This window comes from Bos indicus, chromosome 23, assembly GCF_029378745.1.
Source record: "Bos indicus isolate NIAB-ARS_2022 breed Sahiwal x Tharparkar chromosome 23, NIAB-ARS_B.indTharparkar_mat_pri_1.0, whole genome shotgun sequence".
Lineage (NCBI taxonomy): Eukaryota > Metazoa > Chordata > Mammalia > Artiodactyla > Bovidae > Bos > Bos indicus.
In genome coordinates, this window is record NC_091782.1 from 1,336,451 (window position 1) to 1,363,972 (window position 27,522).

The following is a 27,522-nucleotide window of genomic DNA, read 5'->3' on the forward strand; positions in this document are numbered from 1 at the left end:
TTTTAAGTAAAGATCAATTCCAAAGATTATCAAGCAGTCTGGAAAATACAACTTAGTTTCAGAACACTAAAACCAAGTTTCCATGCATATTAAAGTAGCTTTTATTTTAAAATTGTTTGTGGATAAACAAGAACTAAAAGATAATATGTAAAATTATGGCACAATAATTTTTAATATTGTAGGGGAAAATGATATAAATCTCTTATATAAGAAATGAAAACTCCAAGTCAGTAAAATGTAGCTCCCATTCATAAGGGTGTCTGCTTTGATTAAAGGAAGCTAATGAAACAAATTATTGGATTATTAAAATTACAATATCAGGGTTTGTTCCAAATAATAATTGGGAGATAGTGAAGAGTCTGGTGTTCTGTAGTCCATGGGGTCACATAGAGTTGACATGATTGGGCGACTAAACAACAATGATAAAACATATATGTTTTTACATTCAAATGATATAGACAAGCATTCATCAAAGGTTTATTCAGAACACACATTGAAGATTAGAGAAATGAGATTTTTGAGAGGATAATCAGCTTTCATTAAGGGAATATGTCATATATCACAGGGAACTAAATTAGCTTCTTATTGAGGAAATATACTGTAATGCAGATTGCTTTGCTGGTAAGAATACCTCAATGATGCTCAATATTGAAGACTTAGGAAGAAAAAGGAAGAAATATATGCCAAGCAAGTGGAAATGAGTCCTTGAATGAGGCTAAAAGCTTAAACCTGCTTGATCATAAGAAACTGGCTTCTCTTGTGTTTTCTTCCAAATAACACTTCCATTCTTTGTTTCCATTAGACTCGATCCCCAGCTCTGCAAACGTGTGTCAATGCGCATGTGTGCTGGGTCAGGTCCGAATCTTTGCCACTCCATGGACAGGAGTCTGATGCCTGACAGGCTCCTCTGTCCATGGATTCTGCAGGCAAGAATACTGAAGTGGATTGGATTCTTCAGGCGAGATGGTATATTTGGGGGCTGCTTTCGAGACACTTTTTCTTTCTTTCTTTCTTTCTTTTTTTTTTTTACTGGGAAACTGTCAAAAGAGAACTCTTCTTCATTGCACCGTTTCTCATAAATATTCTTCTTAAAGCCGGTTTCACATCATTGTTCCTGAGGCTATAGATAAATGGATTTAGCATGGGATTCACAAAAATGCAAATCACTGACACAATTTTCCCTTGTTCCACAGATCGTTTGTTTGCTGGTCTCAGATACATGCAAGTCAGGGACCCGTAGAACATAGTGACAGCTGTCAGGTGGGAGCCACAGGTGGAGAAGGCTTTGTGCTGCCCTTTGCTAGAATGGATCCTCATAATGGTGATGAAAATGAAAACGTAGGAGATGAGGATAATGAGTAGGGAACCTGTGAGGTTAATCCCTGCAGACACAAACAAGGCAGTTTGCTTTATGTAAGTGTCAGAACATGTCAACATTAAGAGGGGCAGGTCAGCACAGTAGAAATGGTTGATGGTGTTGGATCCACAAAAGGACAAGCAGGAGGTCAATATTACCTGCATTGTGCCCACCATAGACCCCCAGAAGTAGGGGAAAGTGACCAGGCAGATGCACAGGGACCTGGACATCCTTATCTTGTAATGCAGGGGGTTGCAGATTGCCATGTACCTGTCATAGGCCATAGCACCAAGCATGTAATACTCAGTAAAAAGCAGAGTCACAAAAACAAAACATTGTGCTAGGCACCCCGCGTAGGAAATGTTTTTTTTTTTTCTCTGATAAGAAGTTAACAAGCATCTGAGGAGAGACATTTGTAGAGTAAAAAATGTCTACACACGCTAAATGGGTGAGGAAAAAGTACATGGGGGTTTGCAGCTGGGGAGTGAATCTGGTTAATAAAATCATCCCAAAGTTCCCAGTCAGGGTGATGAGATAAATCAGGAGAAACACCATAAAAAGGATGGGCTGCAGCTCTTGTTGACTGCTAAGTCCCAGCAGAATAAACTCAGTCACCTATGTGCCATTGTGTGAGGGAAATGTATCCATTTTCAGACTCTCTAATAAAAGAAGAATAATGTCTCAGATATAAAAAGAAATAGGTTGTATGAAATTCAAAAATAGACAAAATAAATCAGCACTAAAACTGGTTTTCAAAAGAGAGGTCTAACTAAGCTGTTACTACCCTGAGAGATGAAAGAGTCTCTCTAAATGCCTCAGATGATTGGTAGTGCTGAGTAAACTGGATGATCTATTTCATGAGCATGTTTTGAAGTCCAAGCAGCATCAATGCAGGCTGCCCTGCAATCTCCACCTATCTCTACTAAAATATATAGAATCTGACTTAACTCTTTGGTGTCCCTCATTAGGCTATGGACTAGGAAGCACTGATGCTCAAACTACTGCCTTTGTTTGATCGTGACATAATGCTGGATCAGGGAATGGAGAAAATGGTTGGTTTTCTGTACATTGATTCTATTTTTGTCAGTAAAGGTGAACATTCCATAACCAGAGTAGTATACTCTTCTTGACAGCCTGTGTACATTTATTCAGATTCAGTTTCTTCCTTATCTCTTACTTATTTTCCAGCAGCAATAAACTTCTCCCAGTCCCTTGATAGTCTGCCCTCCTATTTCCTTTGTTTCAAATCAACAATAGGTAGTCTAGGGTTATTTCTTTGTCTGGTCCCCACTATGATCTCACTGATCTCTCACTCTTTATCTTGGTGTGCACTGTGTTTAGCACCTTCATTGTTTGCTGTGATACTGTTTCTGTTCTATGCTTTGGTTTTCTGGCCACAAGGCATGGGATCTTGGCTCCCTATCCAGGGGCTGGACCAGTGTCCCTGAAATGGAAAGAGAAGTCTCAACCCCTGGACTGCCAGGGAAGCCCCTCACTAATTTCTTATTAATTCACACATCTCAGTTTATTTTATATTACATATATGTGTGTGTGTGTATTTCAGATTCACATTTCGATTAATATCATACCTTTGACTTCATACCTTATATCTAAACTATCTGAAAGTCTTGTCTGCTCTACCTTTAACACATTACTTATTGAATATTACAGCAGCTTGTCAGCATTTTCTCTGCTACCAGTCAAATCTAAGCTACTCTAATGCCTAAGCTATTATAATGATTTTCCCTCTTCCACATTTGAAATCTTCTATCCTCCAACATAAGCCAATTATCTTTTTTTTGCATATTTACTCTTTCTTTTAATTTTTAAATTATGAAAAGATGCTAACACATTTGCAGGAGACTTGGAAAATACATAGCAAAGTTATATATATTTCCAATATATATTATAATTTTTAAATAGGTAAATTAAGATATTTAGTTGGTGTTTTACTATTAAACTCTCAAAAATTAATTGAATGAATATACAAAGAAGTAGAAGGATATATTAGACTGAAAAGCACTGTGAACCAATTCAATATAATTAAGATTTGCACAATTTTGACATAACAGTGGGATACAAATTCTATTCAAGTTCCCATAGAGTATAAATAAGAAGACACTGGAACATATCCAGGAATATAAGATTGCCACTGATCTTTTATAAACACATATTACATCATGTTGGTGACCTGGTAAAATGGCACTACACTTTCCATCACATTTGGGTTTGAAATTTAACTTCTTATCAGGGTCTGCAAGGGGGTGTGTGATGTATTCTCATACATTTCTCCAAATTCTTCCATCAATTTCTCTTCAGCCCTTTTTTCTTGCCACATTGACTGTCTTGTTGTGCCTTAAACATGACTAATATGTTACTACCTCAGGGCCTTTGCACATAGTGTTCTATCTGCCTAGAATGTTTTTCTCTCAGATCGTTAAATTATTCACTTCATCAGTTCATTTACATCTCTCTTCTCATGACACCTCCTCTGGAAAGCTTGTCTGGGCCTCTTGTCTAAGTTATTCAATAACCAAATAGCTCTCTAATCAAGCATGATGATCAATTTTTCTTATATCATTTATCACTTCTAAAAGTATTATTTTTTACAACCCCTTCCACCGTTGGAACTAGTCACATGAGGAACTTTATTTGTGCTATATCCCCAGAATTTGGGTGAGTTCCTGAATCATGGTCAAGAAAACAGTATCCATTAGTTGCAGAAATGATGAACTGGTGGGGTAATCCTGCAATCACATCAGCTGATTTTCCATGATATGTATGTTTCTTGCCTCCCTGATGTTGCCAATGGAGACTGAGTTACTACAAAATTCTCTAGAGGGAGCACAAATGAGAGGTGATTTTAATAACACAATCTAGTGTTAGTGATAGTTGTATGTACTTTAAATCTCAATAATTAACAGCTAAAACTTGTACATTGAATCCTTGGAAACAGGTAAAAGTAAAAGCTGATTGAAAAAATGAGTTATCTTTAATCACTACAGTAAACTTTACAAGTCCAGAAGGACATAGAATGGTCACGTTTCTTAAAAGACAACTCTATTGCTTTATTAAATTAATGTTTTAATAAATATAATACTCAGAGTAAGGGTAATCAACTCTGGCTTCACACTGGAATCAAATGTGGAGTTTCTAAAAGCACTAATCCTTGAGCCTTAGCTCAGCTGAGGTCAGTACACATACTGGCATATTTAACAAGCTTTCTACAGGGTTTTAATGTGTAGCCAGGGCTGAAGTGCTGCATGAGACAACTGAAATGATATGCTTGAATTAGGTAAGTTTTTAACACATAGATTTACCCTCTGAAAACTTACACTTTCCCCATTCAGTGATTTCTGAGATATTGCCACAAATTCCTCCTAATTATGGAACTTGCTGTCATCAACAGTACACAAAGTTCTTTTTCTATTATTCTGATTAAGACAAAATTCCAGCCTCTGACTTCAGTCTGTATAATATTCTGTTGGTTTCACAAAGCTTGTAAAGAAAATATGTTTCTGAGAGACTCCACAATTTTGCCTTGCACTCAAGAAATAGAAAAGAAGAGAAAACCTTATTAAGGATCACACCATTCTATTATTCATTACATGCAATTCAGGGCTTAGTTTCTGGGATTCACATGGGAAACACCCATTGCAAAAGTAGTGTTAGTATAGTTATTTTCCAAATTACTAGCAGAAGTAAGGGAGTGAAGGAGAAGGATTCATTTTTATCATTCTCACTAAAGTACTGGCCGAGTGGTAAAGAACCCACTTGCCATGGAGGAGATATAAGAGATGTGTGTTCGATCTCCAGGTCTGGAAGATCCCCTGGAGGAGAGCATGACAATCCACTCCAGTATTCTTGCCTGGAGAATCCCGTGGACAGAGGAGCCTGACAGGCTACAGTCCATGGTGTACAAAGAGTCAGACATGACTGAAGTGACTTAGCACAAAGTGTTCAGGGTAGTGAAAATGCTAGTGCAGATTGCTTGTGTTAATTGTTGAGATCTTCTTCTTCATTCAAAGAGGAAGGTGAGTGAGAAAATGGGAGGAATAAGAATATTCTTCCAAAAGATAACAGTTAAAGGTATAACATCATTACAGTTCAAAGAGTAGAACTACTGAAAACAACCACACTAATGCTTAGGGTAGGTATGAATTAAAGGTCTATATACAATGCAGGGGGATGAAATCCAAAAACCATAAATCCTGTATAGTTTTTTTCTAAGAATGTTGGCCAAATGGGATGATTCAGCTGGAAGTTCAATAAAATCCATAGCAGTGTTGGAAAGGGACACAAGCACAGCAGAAGAAAGCATCTTCCTCTTGAGTAAAGCAGTGTACACCTGCTTTGGTAGTTCTGATACACCAAAGCTACCACATTTCAATGCAGAAAACCTGATGCAAGACCTTGCAGGTGAAGAAGGAAGTGTGTTCACAATTTTTTCCCTCTCATCTTTAATCTTACACTCATGTACCCAAATTCCTTTAAACTCATCCCTTAAAAATAAGTACAAAATTATCATATAAATTGGGAGTACATTTTCTTGTGCCAAATTCTAAGGCTCTAAGCTTACAGGGAAAAAAAAGTTATAAGGGAAGCATGATCTATGAACTTCTTGAATACCTAGAATTTGCTAAAGCTCCACAGGTAAGCCTACTCTAAATCCTACCTGTGCTTTAGAAATTCACAAAGATTGTGAAATGGGTCTGTAACTAAGGTCAAGGATGGTTGCAAGACTTGCTTGACCTCCCAATACATCACAAGTCACTTATTGCCTCCATCCAAAAGACTGGGGTCGATCTGCCTACTGTTGGATCTTCATGTGGCAATTCTTAACACTCACTACTAACTGCATTTTATGCTCCAAAGAATAAATATCAAACAAAGTTTCTTAAGAATTCTTGGTTTTCAGAACTGTCAGACTTACCTACAAAGGGATTGTGATTTCTTAGCTCTGTGAAGGTCCCTCAGATAGGAGGATTTATACAAGAAAGGCTGGCTAACTTTGGGAGATTCATGCCAGAAGATTTCATCACAAAATCACCTAAGGGACATTATCAGTGCTCCCTCTGGAGGCATCAACAAAAGTCACTTCTTAATTAATAGGAACATTGTTTATGGGTTAATCATTAGATGCACAAAGTGTTTTTTAGTAAGTACAAAAACACATAGTACTGATTTTGATACTAGGAATAGTTCTCAGGCAGATTTTTTTTTTTTTTCAAATGATGAATGGGCTTTGTTTATCTTCAGCTAGAATAGTGTTTCCTTCTTCTGAATTCACATTGTTGTTTCCCTGCCTCCTGTGTGGTACATGTCTCCTTTCATAACCATTCTATTTATTTTAAAGATAATAAGTGTCTGAGGACATATTAATGTCAATTCAGTATCCTGAGCTCCATTTGCTGTTTATTCACTAAGTTGTGTCTGACTCTTTTTTTGCAATCCCATGGACTGTAGCCCAACCAGGCTCCTCTGTCCATGGAATTTCCCCACAAGAATACGGGAGTAGGTTGTTATTTCCTTCTCCAGTGTGTCTTATTGACCCAGGGATCAAACCCAGGTCTCTATCTCCTGTATTGGCAGGAGGATTCTTTATCACTGAGTCACCTGGGAAGACCTAATATCCTGAGTAGCAATCTGTAGCAGTCTATAAACATTTTGAGTGCATAGTTAATGTTTAATAAAGAGGTATTGAATAAACACCTATTTTTTTGTGTGTGTAAGCCTGTAAGCCAGCATGGGCTTCCCTGGTGGCTCAGATGGTAAAGAATCTGCCAGCAATACAGGAGACCTGGTTTTGATCCCTGGGTCAGGAAGATCCCTGAAAAAGGGAACAGCAACCCACTCCAGTATTTTTGCCTGGAGAATTCCATGGAAAGAGAAACCTGGTGGGCTAAGTCCATGGGGTCACAAAGAGTCAGACATGATTGAGCAACTAACACTAACATTGAATAAATAACCAAACAATGATGCTATAGAGAGGTTTCAAATTACTGGCTTTTCATGTAAGGTGTACTTTACCTCATTTTCACTAATAATCAAAGATAATTTCATCTCATGGATTACAATTCAATTTGCAAGGAATTTATTTTTACACATTGAGATATAATTGGAGATGATTTAAATAAAATTAGACTTATTAGCACAGATGTGTTTAATTTATGATTCTTGATAACATAATATTTAATATCATATCTACATTAATATTTGAAAGCAGTCAACTAGTATGTCTGACACAGTTTCCTTATAATACTCTTATGAAAAACAAAAATAATATATTAGTTTTATATCTTGCATATGAGTAAGCCAATCTTCCTCTCCAATCTCTATCCTCCATTCATGTTTCACATTAAAAAGCAGGGACTATGATAGAGAAAAATAAAGACCCCTGAGTCATAACTTTGGGGAAAGAAATACTAATAATTGATAGAAAAAGCAAAAGATGATTCAAAGCCTTAGCAGATCTCTCTGAGACCAGTTGTCCCAATGTCCTTGCTAGAGTCAGTTTGTTGGTCAGCCAAAGCAAACTGAAGTTTGTGCACAGCTTACTTAAACAGTTTACACTTGGGCTTGATTTAGTACTCCCACAGTTACTTCAGTCTCTATGGGATATGAACAGTAGCCAGATTTCCAAATTTCTAGTATATTCCAAATAGAGGAATATGAAGATAGCAACCATTTGAAGTCTGGGATATGTAGCTAGTGAAGTTGATTCCTACTCAGCAAACTTTCCAGGAGAGGTCCCAGTAAATATAAAGAACAGGTTTAAGTCTGTAATTGCTCTAAGAGTCAGGATGCAGCTGAGTCAGCAGGTAAGATTAGCAGGCTGTATCCAATCAGAAGAGAGTAATGCCCGCAAGATGCCCACATCCTGGTGGACAACAGCAGAGCAAACATTAATCTTTCAGATTAGAGGCCAAGAAAGATCAGAAAGAAGCACAAAGATAACAGATGCAGATGACAGAAGTTCTCATAAGTCATATAAGGGGAAAAAGGACTGAAATATGAAGGGCTAGGCATTTGCCTAAAGAGAAAGATCAACCAAGAGAGTTTATTTAAACAATATACTCTTCTAAGTCCAAAACTACTCTTTCAAAGAAAGGTATACTTCACAAGTCCTTCTATATAATTATATTTTGATGTAAGAACCCAGGTAATACAATAATTAAAGATGTTGGGTCATTGAGATACTTATCTCAAAAGATAATAGAGAAACACGCAAAATATTTATATATCAGTTATTATAAACATGCAAATAATAATTAATGCACTCACTGTCTTTGTGAAGTGGACAAAGACCCTGCTTTGTAGAAAAACAAAATCCATATAAACTATTGTGTCATTCTGAAAATGCTCTTCAGTCCAGTTGGTTTGTGGATATGGGTAAAAGCTCACCTATAAAATTGTATTGATAATTACCTCATATTTTATATCACTTAGCTTATATACATGTTATTATATTAAATATCTTGGTTGGGAGACATTATATTTTAATGTGGAGTTTAAAAATTGTTTCTTCATTAAGGTGATCCATAGGCTTCATTGTAGAAATTTGAATTTGCTGACTAATCCTATGATGCTTGATAAGTTGCAATGAGATTGCAAATGTTTTTCCAATTGACTTCAACCTTACCAACTGTGAATACACCCTTTTAATTGTTGCAAATATTTTGAGATTTTCCTTACTTCAGGTTGAACAAATAGAATCGTTGGCTTTATATTAAATTCAGTATAAAATATATTTCAAAATCTTATTTTTCCTATATTCCTGTTCAGTTGAATAGGACATATATGGTAGATTGAAGCAGTTATGGATAATTTAAAAAGCTGTATTTTCAAAATTTATTTACATTACCAGGTTGTAGAGCTCATATATTTACAACTTTTTTAGTAAGACAGCTAGTATCATCTGCTGAGTATTTATTAGATACCAGACATTTGTGTGCTAAGCATTTCAAAATGAATACACATGTCCTTTAGTAAGGAGCAACAGTTTCTTTAACACTTATAATATCCCTGTGATAGGAAATTATTTCTTTCTAACAGATGAAGATCCTGAATATTGGAGAAATCTGAATATTGGAGAAATGTATATGTGTGTATATATATGTATATATATATATATATATATATATATGTGTGTGTGTGTGTGTGTGTGTATATACACATACATATGTATACATACCTATATGCATATATACATATATAAATATACATATGTGTGTGTGTGTGTGTGTGTGTGTGTGTGTGTGTATATCAGTTTAGTTCGTTTCAATCGTGTCCAACTCTTTGTGACTCCATGGACTGTAGCACTCCAGGCTTCCCTGTCCATCACCAACTCCCAGAGCTTGCTCAAACTCATGCCCATTGAGTCGGTGATGCCATCCAATCATCTCATTTTCTGTCATCCCCTTCTCCTCCTTCCTTCAATCTTTCGCAACATCAGGGTCTTTTCCAATGAGTCAGTTCCTCACATCAGGTGGTCAAAATATTGGAGATTCAGATTCAGTATGAGTCCTTCCAATGAATATTCAGGACTGGATTCCTTTAGGACTGACTGTTTTGAACTTGCATTCCAAGGGACTCTCAGGAATCTTCTCCAAGGATAGATAAGAAAGCCTTTCTACACGATCAGTGAAAAGAAATACAGTAAAACAATAGGATGGGAAATAAATTGAATAAGTTTGACATCTCTTCAAGAAAATTAGAGACACCAAGAGAACATTCCATGCAAAGATGGGCACAATAAAGGACAGAAATGGTATGAACCTAACAGAAGCAGAAGATATTAAGAGGAGGTAAGAATAATACACAGAAGAACTACACAAGATCTTAATAACCCAGATAACCATGATGGTGTGATCACTCACCTAGAGCGAGACATCCTGGAGTGTGTGAAGTCAAGTGGGCCTTAGGAAGCATCACTATGAACAAAGCTAGTGACGGTGATGTAATTCCAGTTGAGCTATTTCAAAGTCTAACATATGATATTGTTAAAGTGCTTCACTCAATATGCTGGCAAATTTGGAAAATGCAGCAGTGGCCACAGGACTGAAAAGATCAGTTTTCATTCCAATCCCAAAGAAAGGCAATTCCAAAGAATTTTCTTTTTTTTTTTTTCCCCCCAAGGTAGGGATTTACCACTTTATTAGAGTCAAGGACACTAAAATGGAGCAAGATGCCAAAAAAAGATGATATTTGGCAAAACTAATACAACTATGCAAAGTTTAAAAACAAAATAAAATTTAAAAAAAAGGAAAAAAAAGAATAAAAAAAAAAAAAGAATATTGTATCCCTGTGTAAACTATCACACAATTGGACTCATTTCACACACTAGCAAAGTAATGCTCAACTTTCTCCAAGCAAGGCTTCAATGGTGAAGACAGAAATCTCTCTTCCACTGCAACATTTATTGAGTAACTATCGTGCAACTTTCTGGTCTGAGTCAGAGACCTGAGACAAAACAAAAGTCTACTCAGATGATTTAACTGAAGAGAATTTAATAGAATAGAACACAGGAAATGTTAAAGAGAACAAAGAATATGAAGTTCCTGGGGATTAATTGCAGAAGGCAATTTCCATTCCAATACTAAAGTGGCCAACACAAGGACTAGTGTCAGAAGTCCAGTGAAACTAGAACTAAGAAGAATGTCCTAGGCCACATACTCAACACACTCCTCAGGCAGAATTTTCCTTGGAAGGATTGTAGCCACCCTACCACTTCATTATGAAATTGAGAGAATATGAAAATGAAATTGGGATACCTCTCTCTTCCTGCCACCTCTGTCGTGTTCCTGGTTTCTCCCATTGGAAAAACTCAGATGGAAACCAGACACTAAAGTAGTTCTATTGATGGAATCTAAGAATTCAACCTCAGATGGAAAAAGACAATAGATCTGGGTGGGACAAGCTGACAAAGGAAGAATTACCAGCAATTTACATTATCTGGATATTTATAATATACTCTTGTTCCAATAATTTCATGGCAAATAGATGGGGAAACAATGGAAACAGTGACAGACTTATTTTCTTGGGCTTTAAAATCACTGTGGAGGGCAACTGCAACGATGAGATTAAAAGACACTTGCTCCTTGGAATAAAAGCTATGACAAACCTAGAACAGCATATTAAAAAGCAGAGACATTACTTTGTCAGTAAAGGTCCATATAGTCAAAACTCTGGTTTTTCCAGTAGTAAATGTATGTAAGTGTTAGACCATAAAGAAAGCTGAATGCCAAATAATTGATGCTTTTGAACTGTGGTATTGGAGAAGACTCTTGAGAGTCCCCTGGACGACAAGGAGATCAAACAAGTCAATCCTAAGGAAAATCAGCCCTGAATATTCATTGGAAGGACTGATGCTGAAGTTGAAGTTCCAATAACTTGGCCACCTGATGAGAAAAGCCCACTCATTGGAAAAGATCCTGATGCTGTGAAAGATCATCGCAGCACTGCTTATAATAGCCAGGACATGGAAGCAACCTAGATGTCCATCAGCAGATGAATGGATAAGAAAGCTGTGGTACATATACACAATGGAGTATTACGCAGCCATTAAAAAGAAATATATTTGAATCAGTTCTAATGAGGTGGATTAAACTGGAGCCTATTATACAGAGTGAAGTAAGCCAGAAAGAAAAACACCAATACTAATGCATATATATGGAATTTAGAAAGATGGTAACAATAACCCTGTATATGAGACAGCAAAAGAGACACTGATGTATAGAACAGTCTTTTGGACTCTGTGGGAGAGGGAGAGGGTGGGATGATTTGGGAGAATGGTATTGAAACATGTATAATATCATACATGAAATGAGTCACCAGTCCAGGTTCAATGCACGATACTGGATGCTTGGGGCTGGTGCACTGGGATGACCCAGAGGGATGGTACAGGGAGGGAGGAGGGAGGAGGGTTCAAGATGGGGAACACATGTATACCTGTGGCAGACTCATGTTGATACATGGCAAAACCAATACAATATTGTAAAGTTAAAAAATAAAATAAAGTAGGAGGAGAAGGGGACACAGGATGATATGGTTGGATGACATCACCAACTCAGTGGACATGAGTTTGGGCAAACTCCAGGAAATGGTGACATGGAAGCCTGGCATGCTGTAGTCCATGGGGTCACAAAGAGTCAGACGCCACTGAGTGACTGAACAACAATGAAATTCTCTTAGCTATTGTATTTTTATACGTATTTTTTTAAAAATGAGAAGACTCAGAATCAGGAAATAACTAGTTCAAACTTAACACAATTTAATTGATCTTCCAGTGGTTTTCTAGACTGTAAAACTCCATATATCAGGCACTATTCTATTTTGCATGATGAAAACAACGAAACTTAATATTCCCCCACTCCCCAAGTCAAGTCTCGAATTATGTAGACCAACTGGCATACATACTGAAATGAAGAGTGAATCTCATCGCTTCGTTATTTCAGGAGATTTGATTCCCTGATGATATTAGGAAGAGGCAAGTTGTCGTGTCCTCATGAGCATAAGATTTTAAAAATAAAAGAAACCTTAGTGGTTATTAACAGTCTGAATGAGTTTCTGTGAGAAATAATGAAACCCTAGGGAGTCAGTCCCTCTGTGACAATTCTGATATAAACTCCTCAGGTTCTCACATCTTTGCTGTCACTGGGAAGTCCTCTTTCACAGGTAGGATAAGGTATAGCAAAATAAAGTTTAAAAAAAAGTGATGGCCTGAAACATATTCTGATGAATTAGCAAATGTCTTGATTTAAATTGTTATTTTTGTTAGAGTACAAATATTTATAACCGTACAGTGGAGTGGCATCATAGTAGAAAAAGAACTAGACCAATGACAGAAACTCAAGTGAATGTCAAGGGTACAAATTTGTTCATATCCAAAGACAATTCTTTCCACTTGCAAATACTTCTTCCTGAGTTTTCTTTGCCCTATCACATAAAATGTTGTGTTCTATTTTTGTAAAAGAAGGTCATTACCATCAAATACTCTAATGATCTGGAATGCTCATTGCTTGTAATCCCTCATTACCCCATAGTAAAAACAAATGGAAAGACAAAAGGTCCTCTACATTTGAACGAGCTCAGTTCTGAGAGTGCATTTGTAATTACAATTTGTAAGTCCAACTAAGTTAGCCTAAGTACCCAATTAACACAATCAGCAATATATGTTCATAACAGGTACAGTAATATGTTTACAGTACAAACATAATGCACACATAAAGAACAAACACAGAAATAAAGAAAACACTTTCAATCTTACAGTACAGTACCTTTAAAGTTCACTAGTACTGTGCAATGGCTGGCAAACAGGAGCTGACACCTATGTTCGCACTTTGAAAGTTTCCAACTTGAATGTCTGTATGTAGGGGGTTTACTGTATTAGTTATTTTGGCTTTTGATTAATAATTTAATAAATAGAGACACTAAAATACAATCCCAGAACCAAAAATGCTTTATTATGACAAATACAGGATGATTATGATTTCATTGATTTAGGCGACTCGTATTTTATTAAGCTGGCCAATAAGTCTAAATTTTTCAGGTGCATAATAAAATAATACACATGGACAAGAAAGCAGGAGTGTTTCATTTACAAAGTACATTACAAGGGACCTCTGTCCATCACTGAAATGGTAGCTATTATAAGAGTCATTATAACAATGACTGCCTTTATGTGCTATGAAAGAAAAGTGTAGATTTTTCCATTATAATCTTCAAGGTCACCTTTATCATGCACAAAAGTTGGGAGATGCACTTTATGATTTCCTACATACTGTCTCAGTTATATGAATCATATGACTATTTTCAGTATGATTTTTTGCATGTTATAATGAACTTTATATTGAAAATTCCAGTTTTAGAGTTTATACTTACTCTTTGCAATAGTTAAGATGTGGTAACATTATAACAAAATCATTATGATCCAAGGATATTATTGACAATCTTTTTTGATGCTTTTTAAATTTATATTTAATAGGAGGATAAATGTTTTACAAAATTGTGTTGGTTTCTGCCATAGGACAATGCAAATCAGCCATACATATACATATGAACCCTCCCTCTTGAACCCCCCTCCTACCTTGCACATCATCCCCCTTCTCAGTTGTCCCAGACCACCAGGTTGAGTTTCCTGTGTTGTACAGCAACTTTCCATTAGCTCTCTGCTTTACATATGGTTATGTATATGTTTCAGTGCTGCTCTCTCAATTCATCCCACCATCTCTTTCCTCTGCTGTGTCTGAAGCCAGTTCTCTGTCTGCATTTCTATTCCTGCCCTGCAAATAGGTTCATCAGTACCACTTATCTAGTTCCACATATGCCACACCAGGAAGATTTTAATACAATATTTCTGTACCCCAATAACTCTATACTCAAATATTTAATATCACTGAAATATGGTGTATATATATACATATATATATATATATATATACCCATCCACCAACACAAATATACACATTATTTATGTACTATATGCTTCTCTGTTATTATCCAAAAATAGGGATTTGATTTTGTATCTCATACAACAATTTTGCCCCCAATAATTGGCTATAAAACACAAAGCAAAGGTATTTTGAGCTGTCTTAAAAGTTGAGGAATATTTGATTATTTTAGGACCCCCTCAGATAGACAAGAGTGGGAAAAGAGGATATGCATTGCAGAGTGAGGGATCAGTCTGAAAGTCATCTTGAGTTTGAAGGGGCAGGTAGACAGAATCTGGTTCTATAAAGACCTACAAATTCCATGAAATTAATTCCACTAAGTTGTGAAAACACATGAGTTTTGATGACTGATGCTTTACATACTGCATCATAAGTTATATTGAAAAAGTGTCATAATTTCAAAGAAAAGCAATGTTTAAAGAATTATAAGTAATTCATGAGGAAGGCTTTCTTATCTCTCCTTGCTATTCTTTGGAACTCTGCATTCAGATGTTTATATCTTTCCTTTTCTCCTTTGCTTTTTGCTTCTCTTCTTTTCATAGCTTTTTGTAAGGTCTCCCCAGGCAGCCATTTTGCTTTTTTGCATTTCTTTTCCATGGGGATGGTCTTGATCCCTGTCTCCTGTACAATGTCATGAACCACCAACCATAGTTCATCAGGCACTCTATCTATCAGATCTAGGCCCATAAATCTATTTCTCACTACCACTGTATAATCATAAGGGATTTGATTTAGGTCATACCTGAATGGTCTAGTGGTTTTCCCTGCTTTCTTCAATTTAAGTCTGAATTTGGCAATAAGGAGTTCATGATCTGAGCCACAGTCAGCTCCTGGTCTTGTTTTTGCTGACTGTATAGAGCTTCTCCATCTTTGGCTGCAAAGAATATAATCAATCTGATTTTGGTGTTGACCATCTGGTTATGTCCATGTGTAGAGTCTTCTCTTGTGTTGTTGGAAGAGGGTGTTTGCTAACACCAGTGTGTTCTCTTGGCAAAACTCTATTAGTCTTTGCCCTGCTTCATTCTGTATTCCAAGGACAAATTTTCCTGTTACCCCAGCTGTTTCTTGACTTCCTACTTCTGCATTCCAGTCCCCTATAATGAAAAGGACATCTTCTTTGGGTGTTAGTTCTAAAAGGTCTTGTAGGTCTTCATAGAACCACTCAACTTCAGCTTCTTCAGCATTACTGGTTGGGGCATAGACTTGGATTACTGTGATATTGAATGGTTTGCCTTGGAAATGAACAGAGATCATTCTGTCATTTTTGAGATTGCATCCAAGTACTGCATTTCAGACTCTTTTGTTGACCATGATGGCTACTCCATTTCTTCTAAGGGATTCCTGCCCACAGTAGTAGATATAATGGTCATCTGAGTTAAATTCAACCATTCCAGTCCATTTTAGTTCACAGATTCCTAGAATGCCCATGTTCATTCTTGCCATCTCCTGTTTGACCACTTCCAATTTGCCTTGATCCATGGATCTAACATTCCAGGTTCCTATGCAATATTGCTCTTACAGCATCGGACCTTGCTTATATCACCAATCACATCCACAATTAGGTATTGTTTTTGCTTTGGCTCCATCCCCTCATTCTTTCTGGAGTTATTTCTCCACTGATCTCCAGTAGCATATTGGGCACCTACCGACCGGGGGAGTTCCTCTTTCAGTATCCTATCATTTTGCCTTTTCATACTGTTCATGGGGTTCTCAAGACAAGAATACTGAAGTGGTTTGCGAAAGCACAGCCTCTGCTCCTTAACTTGGAGTTCACCCTTCACTGCCACCCTTCCTGACCTTGAACGTGGAGTAGCTCCTGTCAGCCCTCCTGCACTGTGCAGCCACTGCTCCTTGGACATGGGGTTGCTTATTTTTCAACATTCATAAAACTAAGATCATGGCACCTGGCCCATCAATTCATGGGAAATACATGGGGAAACAGTGGGAACAGTGTCAGACTTTATTTTGGGGCTCCAAAATCACTGCAGATGGTGATTGCAGCCATGAAATTAAAAGATGCTTACTCCTTGGAAGGAAAGTATGACCAACCTAGATAGCATATTCAAAAGCAGAGACATTACTTTGTCGACAAAGGTCCGTCTAGTCAAGGCTATGGTTTTTCCAGTGGTCATGTATGGATGGGAGAGTTGGACTGTGAAGAAGGCTGAGTGCCAAAGAATTGATGCTTTTGAACTGTGGTATTGGAGAACAGTCTTGAGAGTCCCTTGGACTGCAAGGAGATCCAACCAGTCCATTCTCAAGGAGATTAGTCCTGGGTGTTCTTTGGAAGGACTGATGCTAAAGCTGAAACTCCAGTACTTTGGCCACCTCATGTGAAGGGTTGACTCATTGGAAAAGACTTTGATGCTGGGAGGGAATGAGAGCAGGAGGAGAAGGAGACGACCAAGGATGAGATGGCTGGATGGCATCACCAACTTGATGGACATGAGTTTGAGTGAACTCCGGGAGTTGGTCATGGACAGGGAGGCCTGGCGTGCTGCAGTTCATGAGGTTGCAAGGAGTCGGACACGACTGAGCAACTGAACTGAACTGAAGTAATTCATGAAAACAATTTTCAGAAAATATAAAGATTTTTCAACTACGAAAAGACTTGGAGAAAAGCATTTGCATGTATGTCTGTCTTTATGTAAAGAAGCTCTGTATTAATTTAGATATTCAAAGTATTAATTTCATGCTTTCTATGCCATTTATTTCACATTTTGAGAGGAGTGGGCATCAGATGATACGATGTGAGTAATGGAAAAATGACAAACGAGTTTTATTTCATTTCATTTTACTTTAGAACATGTTGGAAGCTAAGCAAACTCAATGTTAAAAAAAAAAAAAAAACTACACAGAGGTGACTGAGTTTATCCTCCTGGGACTGACAGATCGAGCTGACTTGCATCCTGTCCTTTTTGTGGTCTTCCTAGTCATCTACCTGATCACAATTGTCAGTAATGTCGGCATGATTTTGTTAATCAGAACTGACTCAAAGCTTCAGACTCCAGTGTACTTCTTCCTCAGCCACCTCACCTTTGTAGATCTCTGTTATGCCACCAATGTCACTCTTCAGATGCTGGTTCATTTCTTATCCAAGAGAAAAATCATTTCATTCCTTGGCTGCTTTATACAGCTCTAATTTTTCATTGCCTTGGTGATTGCAATTATTATATGCGCACAGTGATGGCTTACGATCGCAACATGGCCATCTGCAAAGCATTGTTATACGGCGGCAAGATATCCCGAGGTGCCTGCCTTTCTCTTGTTGCTGCTCCTTATTCTTACGGCTTTGCAAATGGTCTTGCCCAGACCATCCTGATGCTTCGTCTCTCCTTCTGTGGACCCAATGAAATCAACCACTTTTACTGTGTGGACCCACCTCTCCTAGTCCTGGCCTGCTCAGATACTTATGTCACAGAGACTGCCATGTTTGTGGGGGCTGGTTCCAACCTCACGTGTTCTCTCACCATTATCCTCATATTCTACATTTTCATCTTTAGAGCCATTCTGCATATCTGCTCTGCAGAAGGGAGGCACAAGGCCTTCTCCACATGTGGGTCTCACCTGACAGCTGTCACTGTATTTTATGGGACACTGTTCTGCATGTATCTGAGGCCCCCTTCGGAGACCTCTGTAGAACTGGGCAAAAATGTAGCTGTTTTTTATATTTTCATGAGTCCTATGCTAAACCCTTTGATCTACAGACTTTGGAACAAAGATATTAAAAAAGCAATAAGGAGAATGATTCAAAAGAAATTTTTTGTCAAATAGAGTAGACATTTTGGTCACAGGTATGTAACGTATACATAGTCTCTGATCAATTAGTGAGTACTTTAACAAATCATTTTGTCTATTGACCATTCTTTTCTTCTGTAATTCACCAATAAGACTTGGAAGAATGTTTTTAAACTGTTAGCTGTGACTCAGTGTGTTAAAATAATACCACATATAAGTTAAAACACAAGACCAAATAACATTGTTATTGATATATAAAATTAATAAAGGAAAGATTAGTCTATCTATGTTACTCAAAAAGGTATAGACTTTTAACAGAATTTAAAAATGATGCTAAAGGAATGACAATGTTTTAGATTTCCAGGGCTTAATGGGTTTTTTATTTATTTTCTAGTAACTTGTCAACTTTGCTTGTGTATTTGTCTGTTGGTTTGTCTCTTTTGTTTTCTATTATTCAAATTATATAGGAATGAAGATTTTGGGGAGTCTCAGGTTATTATTCCAGGACATTTTTTAGATGATAATACTGATCGAATAGTATTCTCATTCATAAGATTTTTTATGTAAATGCCAAATATGTTTCAGATAAGATCAGATCAGTTGCTCAGTCGTGTCCGACTCTTTGCGACTCCATGAATCCCAGCACTCCAGGCCTCCCTGTCCATCACCAACTCCCGGAGTTCACTGAGACTCACGTCCATCGAGTCAGTGATGCCATCCAGCCATCTCATCCTCTGTCGTCCCCTTCTCTTCTTGCCCCCAATCCCTCCAAGCATCAGAATCTTTTTCAGTGAGTCAACTCTTCGCATGAGGTGGCCAAAGTACTGGAGTTCCAGCTTTAGCATCATTCCATCCAAAGAAATCCCAGGGCTGATCTCCTTCAGAATGCACTGGTTGGATCTCCTTGAAGTCCAAGGGACTCTCAAGACTCTTCTCCAACACCACAGTTCAAAAGCATCAATTCTTCGGCGCTCAGCCTTCTTCACAGTCCAAATCTAACATCCATGCATGACCACAGGAAAAACCATAGCCTTGACTAGACGAACCTAGTTGACAAAGTAATGTCTCTGCTTTTCAATATGCTATCTAGGTTGATCATAACTTTCCTTCCAAGGAGTAAGCGTCTTAATTTCATGGCTGCAGTCACCATGTGCAGTGATTTTGGAGCCCCCCAAAATAAAGTCTGACACTGTTTCCACTGTTTCTCCATCTATTTCCCATGAAGTGATGGGACCAGATGCCATGATCTTCGTTTTCTGAATGTTGAACTTTAAGCCAACTTTTTCACTCTCCACTTTCACTTTCATCAAGAGGCTTTTTAGTTCCTCTTCACTTTCTGCCATACGGGTGGTGTCATCTACATATCTGAGGTTATTGGTATTTCTCCCAGCAATCTTGATTCCAGCTTGTGTTTCTTCCAGTCCAGCATTTCTCATGATGTACTCTGCATATAAGTTAAATAAACAGGGTGACAATATACAGCCTTGACGAACTCCTTTTCCTATTTGGAACCAGTCTGTTGTTCCATGTCCAGTTCTAACTGTTGCTTCCTGACCTGAATACAAATTTCTCAAGAGGCAGATCAGGTGGTCTGGTATTCCCATCTCTTTCAGAATTTTCCACAGTTCATTGTGATTCACACAGTCAAAGGTATTGGCATAGTCAATAAAGCAGAAATAGATATTTTTCTGGAACTCTCTTGCTTTTTCCATGATCCAGCGAATGTTGGCAATTTGATCTCTGGTTCCTCTGCCTTTTTTAAAACCAGCTTGAATGTCAGGAAGTTCACGGTTCACATATTGCTGAAGCCTGGCTTGGAGAATTTTATGCATTACTTTACTAGCATGTGAGATGAATGCAATTGTGCGGTTGTTTGAGCATTCTTTGGCATTGCCTTTCTTTGGGATTGGAATGAAAACTAACCTTTTCCAGTCCTGTGGCCACTGCTGAGTTTTCCAAATTTGCTGGCATATTGAGTGCAGCACTTTCACAGCATCATCTTTCAGGATTTGCAATAGCTCAACTGGAATTCTATCACCTCCACTAGCTTTGTTCGTAATGATGCTTTCTAAGGCCCACTTGACTTCACATTCCAGGATGTCTGGCTCTAGGTCAGTGATCACACCATCGTGATTATGTGGGTCATGAAGATCTTTTTTGTACAATTCTTCTGTGTATTCTTGCCACTTCTTCTTAATATCTTCTGCTTCTCTTAGGTCCATACAATTTCTGTCCTTCATGGAGTCCATCTTTGCATGAAATTTTCCTTTGGTATCTCTGATTTTCTTGAAGAGATCTCTAGTCTTTCCCATTCTGTTGCTTTCCTCTATTTCTTTGCATTGATCGCTGAAGAAGGCTTTCTTATCCCTTTGCTATTCTTTGGAACTCTGCATTCAAATGCTTATATCTTTCCTTTTCTCATTTGCTTTTCACTTCTCTTCTTTTCACAGCTATTTTAAGGCCTCCCCAGACAGCCATTTTGCTTTTTTGCTTTTCTTTTCCATGGGGATTTTCTTGATCCCTGTCTCCTGTACAGTGTCAGGAACCTCATTCCATAGTTCATCAGGCACTCTATCTATCAGATCTAGGCCCGTAAATCTATTTCTCACTTCCACTGTATAATCATAAGGGATTTGATTTAGGTCATACCTGAATGGTCTAGTGGTTTTCCCTGCTTTCTTCAATTTAAGTCCGAATTTGGCAATAAGGAGTTCATGATCTGAGCCACAGTCAGTTCCTGGTCTTGTTTTTGCTGACTGTATAGAGCTTCTCTATCTTTGGCTGCAAAGAATATAATCATTCTGATTTCGATGTTGACCATCTGTTGATGTCCATGTGTAGAGTCTTCTCTTGTGTTGTTGGAAGAGGGTGTTTGCTATGACCAGTGCATTTTCTTGGCAAAACTCTGTTAGTCTTTGCCCTGCTTCATTCCATACTCCAAGGACAAATTTGCCTGTCACTTCAGGTGTTTCTTGACTTCCTACTTTTGCATTCCAGTCCCCTATAATGAAAAGGACATCTTCTTTGGGTATTAGTTCTAAAAGGTCTTGTAGGTCTTCATAGAACCATTCATCTTCAGCTTCTTCAGCATTACTGGTTGGGGTATAGACTTGGATTACTGTGATATTGAATGGTTTGCCTTGGAAATGAACAGAGATCATTCTGTCGTTTTTGAGATTGCATCCAAGTACTGAATTTCAGACTCTTTTTTGACCATGATGGCTACTCCATTTCTTCTAAGGGATTCCTGACTGCAGTAGTAGATATAACGGTCATCTGAGTTAAATTCACCCATTCCAGTCCATTTCAGTTCGCTGATTCCTAGAATGTCGACATTCACTCTTGTCATCTCTTGTTTGACCACTTCCAATTTGCCTTGATTCATGGACCTGACATTCCAGGTTTCTATGCCATATTGCTCTTTACAGCATCGGACCTTGCTTCTATCACCAGTCACATCCACAGCTGGGTATTCTTTTTACTTTGGCTCCATCCCCTCATTCTTTCTGGAGTTATTTCTCCACTGATCTCCAGTAGCATACTGGGCACCTACTGACCTGGGGAGTTTCTCTTTAAATATCCTATCATTTTGCCTTTTCATACTGTTTATGGGGTTCTCAAGGCAAGAATACTGAAGTGGTTTGCCATTCCATTCTCCAGTGGACTACATTCTGTCAGATCTCTCCACCATGACCCGCCCAACTTGGGTTGCCCCACAGGCATGGCTTAGTTTCATTAGACAAGGCTGTGGTCCTAGTGTGATTAGATTGACTAGATTTCTGTGAGTATGGTTTCAGTGTGTCTGCCCTCTGATGCGCTCTTGTAACACATACCGTCTTACTTGGGTTTCTCTTACCTTGGACGTGGGGTATCTCTTCATGGCTGCTCCAGCAAAGCACAGCCAATGCCCCTTACCTTGGATGAGGGGTATCTCCTCACTGCCGCCCTTCCTGACCTTCAATGTGGGATAGCTCCTCTAGGCCCTCCTGTGCCCGTGCAGCCATGGTGTGGGGTTGGTCCTCCCGGCCACCACCCCTGGCCTCGGGTGTGGGGTTTCTCCTCCCGGCTGCCACCCCTGGCCTCGGGCTTAAGGACTGGGGTATCTCCTCCCGGCCGCCGCCCCTGACCTCGGACGTGGGGTAACTCCTCTCATCGGCGCCCCTGACCTCGGACGCTGGGTATCTCCTCTCCGCTGCCCCCTCTGACGTGGGGTAGCTCCTCTTGGCCATTTCTGTGCCGTTGCAGTCTGGCACTCTCGGCCGCTGCCCCTGACCTCGGATGTGGGGTAACTCCTCTTGGCTGCCGCCCTTTGGGCATGGGGTCCTCCTGGCTTCTGCCCCTGACCTCGGACATGGGGTAGCTCCTCTCGGCCCCACTTAGCACACACTTCACAGCCGCCTGCACTTGTTTAGAAAATTTTTTATTATTTATTTTACCTGTTTTAAACTAATTTACATCCCTATCATAAAACTAGTTTTGGAGTTTCACTTTTTGTTGTTATGAATGATTTCCAACACACAGCCAAATTGTAAACTAATATAAAGAACACCAGGGTCAGTATAACTACAAATTAATATTTTAAAGCATAGCCACAATTTTTATTTTTAAAAATTTTAGTTGATTTTGGAGCAGAGTTGGTTTTCAATATTGTGTTAGTTTCAGATATACAGCAAAGTGACTCAGTTATATATATCCATATATCTATTTTTTAATTGTTTTCCCATTTCTGTTACTAGAGTATTGAACAGTGTTCCCCCTGCTATGACAGCAGGTCCTTACATTTCATATATTTTAGAAACTCAGATCCCTCATCTCTCCATGTCATGGACACTACTGCTCATCTTTGGCATCTCCTCCTGAGGCATATCCCGGGAAAGACTATGATGCTGAAAAGCACTTAGAAGAGACGGGAACTGAGCAGAGAGGGGTCCTATTAAGTCCATCTAGTGAATTTTCTCTTTTTCAGATCTTCAGTGTCCTTACAGATGTTTGACTTTACACATATAAAAATGGAGAAACATGATGTGGATGTGCCTATTTTTTTTTTCTTTGTATTTCTAAAAAAACATTTAGGCTATATTATTATGACATGTCAAGCATTGAGCTAGTATAATTCCTTTTAACATTTATCATTTCTATCCCTTCTATGATGTATAAAGTCTAGAAGTCAAATTTGTCTGATATTCACATATATTAGGCAGTATTTTTTTTAAAATTTTTTGGTTATGGCTATTATGTATATTTTGACTCTTTTATTTTCAGGCCCTGAGTCCTTTTAATCACTGTGTTCTCTATTTTATTGTGAATATTGGCACTTTTGAATATTTTCTAATAATTAGCTTATGCTGTTCACAAACTTCTTTAAGTGTTTTTTCTCTTTTTTACTGTGAATTAAATCATATTTTAAGTTTGTTTTCTTTTTACTCTATGTTTGAATATGACACATTCTATTACCACTTTCAATAAATTCCCTTAAATTGTATATGCATACTTGTCTTAACTTAGTCTTCATTATTCAATGCATCTACTTTGATTTTAAATAATAAAAGGAACTTAGACTATTTTAATTATGAATACATCCTGCTTCTTACATATAAACTTTCATTTGAAGGTTCAGACTATATCTTTAATAACAAATTTTAAATAATGAAGTTTAAATATTATCTATATTTTATGACTAAAATTATAATTATATGAAATTTTGACTCCATGTCCATGTTCTTTTAATTTTAGTGACATTTATCAATGTTTCTCTCACAGTTTTCTTGCTATCACTCTTAGTTTATGGTTTAGTTTTCTTTTGTGTGATGTAAACCCTTAATCCCCTCTTTCAGTGAGAGTGTCTCTCTTTCCACTTATCTGAGAACATCACTTGTCCATTCTCAAAGAAGAATTCATTTGGGTATGCATGTACAAAAACAGTTACTTGCTTTCAGTACGAAAATATTTTATTTTCTGTTTCTTTTATCTTGGTTATACAGACTGATGTTCTACCTGATTGTTTGGTATTTTTCTATGGGTAATGTATTATACTTTTTAATTATCAATTATCAGTTTCAGTGTCATTTGGGATTTAGTCATATTTATCCTTTAGTATTTTCAGTGCCTCCGTGGCTGATTTCTTAAAGTCATATTCTCTTAGGATATATTCTCACAATATCATATAACTTTAATTCAGATAAGTTTTGCAACTGCCGTTTTAATATTATCAGTGTGATTGACTCATATATTATCATCAATATTCTCAACTTCGTGAGGACCAGGTCAATAAACCATGTCTAACTTTGCTCACATATTTAAAGTCAGACTTTATCCCCAAACCTAGAATGTACATGTTCTGAATATATGTCATTTGAGTTAATAAAATATCACTATGCCCTATGCATTACAGTTCTTTCAGCAGTGCAAGATCTACTCCCTTCCAGTTTCCCACATGATTTTCACTCATTCTTAAATATATAAATCTGATTGTGCAACTTCAATGCCTCTTCACTCCCACCATGAAACAGAAGCATTTGAAGGACAAATGTCATCTTTTGTCTTTTTCTAACACTTTCTTCATCGATGATACAGTGGCAAACAGATACTTTTCTCTGAATCTTTGTTAACTGTATATATGGATGAATTAATGGTTTAATGGATAAGTGAATGCCATTTTACCCAGAGAATGTGTAGCATTAGGCGAATTTGTCACTTTTCTTTCCTAAGCAATATGTTATCAAATACTGTCTAATACTCTGTTTAGATCCCAGCCTCACAATTTATAAATTGTTGGTTCCAGGCAAAGTTTATTAAACTCTACTTGCTTCAGTTTCCCATCTGTAAAATGAAGGTACTAATACTAAGCACCCACAGTGTTTGTGAGGATTAACTGAGCTAATGGTTGTATAATACTAAGTCTAATGCTGGCACATAGGATGTACTCAAAGTTACATATAAATAATAGTAATGCTACCTATAAATAATGACTCGCATTCTGTTTTCTTCCTACGGTTTTTAAATGAGTTTGTTATTCATTCTACATCCTCTCCCTGTAGACTTGCAATTTTGAAAGGTGAGATTATGTGTTCAATAAAATATAGATTGACCTGAGGGGAAAAATAAGAATTATTGTACAGTCATTGAATTAAATACAGATTGCCTACTCTTGAATTATTTAGCAGATATTTGTTCTCAACTGTTATCGCCAAGGATAGCTGTAGAAACCACATCTGTGCTCAAAAGTGTTTGAAATCTGGTTGTGACAATAGCATTATTCAGTTCAGTTCAATTCAGTTCAGTCGCTGAGGCATGTCCGACTCTTTGCGACCCCATGAATCACAGCACGCCAGGCTCCCTGTCCATCACCATTTCCCGGAGTTCACTCAAACTCACGTTCATCGAGTCGGTAACGCCATTCAGCCATCTCATCCTCTGTCGTCTGCTTTTCCTCCTGCCCCCAATGCCTCCCAGCATCAGAATCTTTTTCAATGAGTCAACTCTTCGCATGAGGTGGCCAAAGTACTGGAGTTTCAGCTTTAGCATCATTCCTTCCAAAGAACACCCAGGGTTGAACTCCTTTAGAATGGACTGGTTGGATCTCCTTGCAGTCCAAGGGACTCTCAAGAATCTTCTCCAGCACCACAGTTCAAAAGCATCAATTCTTCCGTGCTCAGCTTTCTTCACAGTCTAACTCTCACATCCTTACATGACCACTGGGAAAACCATAGCCTTGACTAGACAGACCTTTGTGGGCAAAGTAATGTCTCTGCTTTTCAATATGCTATATAGGTTGGTCATAACTTTCCTTCCAAGGAGTAAGCATCTTTTAATTTCATGGCTGCAGTCACCATCTGCAGTGATTTCAGAGCCCCCCAAAACTGTTTCCCCATCTATTTCCCATGAAGCAATGGGACCAGAGCCATGGTCTTCGTTTTCTGAATGTTGAGCTTTAAGCCAGCTTTTGCACTCTCCTCTTTAACTTTCATCAAGAGGCTTTTTAGTTCCTCTTCACTTTCTGCCATAAGGGGGTTGTCATCTGCATATCTCAGGTTGTTGATATTTCTCCCGGCAATTTTGATTCCAGCTTGTGCTTCTTCCAGCCCAGCATTTCTCATGATGTACTCTGCATATAAGTTAAATAAGCAGGGTGACAATATACAGCCTTGATGTACTCCTTTTCCTATTTGGAACCAGTCTGTTGTTCCATGTCCAGTTCTAACTGTTGCTTCCTGACCTGCATACAGATTTCTCAAGAGGCAGGTCAGGTGGTCTGATATTCCCATCTCTTTGAGAATTTTCCAAAGTTTATTGTGATCCACACAGTCAAAGGCTTTGGCATAGTCAATAAAGCAGAAATAAATGTTTTTCTGGAACTCTCTTGCTTTTTTGATGATCCAGTGGATGTTGGCAATTTGATCTCTTGTTCCTCTGCCTTTTCTAAAACCAGCTTGAACATCTGGAAGTTCACGCTTCACATATAGCTGAAGCCTGGCTTGCAGAATTTTATGCATTACTTTACTAGCATGTGAGATGAGTGCAATTGTGCGGTAGTTTGAGCATTCTTTGGCATTGCCTTTCTTTGGGATTAGAATGAAAACTGACATGTTTCAATGCTGTGGCCACTGCTGATAGCAATATTAGTAAGTAATGAAAACAATGTTTCAGCCAAGGATGGGGCAGAGAGTTAAGACCACGTGGAGGATGGAGGTCAATCTCTGTGGAGGCACAGAAAGCGTGTTCTGAAAATTTTCAGTTTGCACTTTCATGGCACCTAAAGGTGCCTTTTGTGGCACCTTTAGTGCCATGACCAACATAAATCCAATAAGAACCAAGAAAGCACTGACACAGGAAAAGCTAAGGGAACATATAAAAAAATAATGAGGGAAGAAAGGACAAACTATGTCTTCAGGTTAAGGTATGGAATGACCTATGGCTGAAAAAGCAGTCAACTGGGTTTGTGAAGTCAGGAATTCAAATCCTACCCTGACACATACT

At 38.0% G+C, this 27,522-nt stretch overlaps 1 protein-coding gene and 1 pseudogene across 1 annotated transcript; one reads left to right on the forward strand and one right to left on the reverse strand.

The window, feature by feature from the left end:
* Positions 1 to 1,026: 1,026 nt before the first annotated feature.
* Positions 1,027 to 1,822, reverse strand: LOC139179063 (olfactory receptor 5M5-like; annotated as a pseudogene).
* Positions 1,823 to 17,653: 15,831 nt separating this feature from the next.
* LOC139179064 (olfactory receptor 5M5-like) lies at positions 17,654 to 18,582 on the forward strand (the record flags this gene model as incomplete). Its single annotated transcript, XM_070778332.1, is given in 2 exon segments — positions 17,654 to 17,969; positions 17,972 to 18,582. Coding segments are annotated over 2 exon segments (927 nt in total), but the record flags the coding sequence as incomplete, so codon positions are not given.
* Positions 18,583 to 27,522: the final 8,940 nt, after the last annotated feature.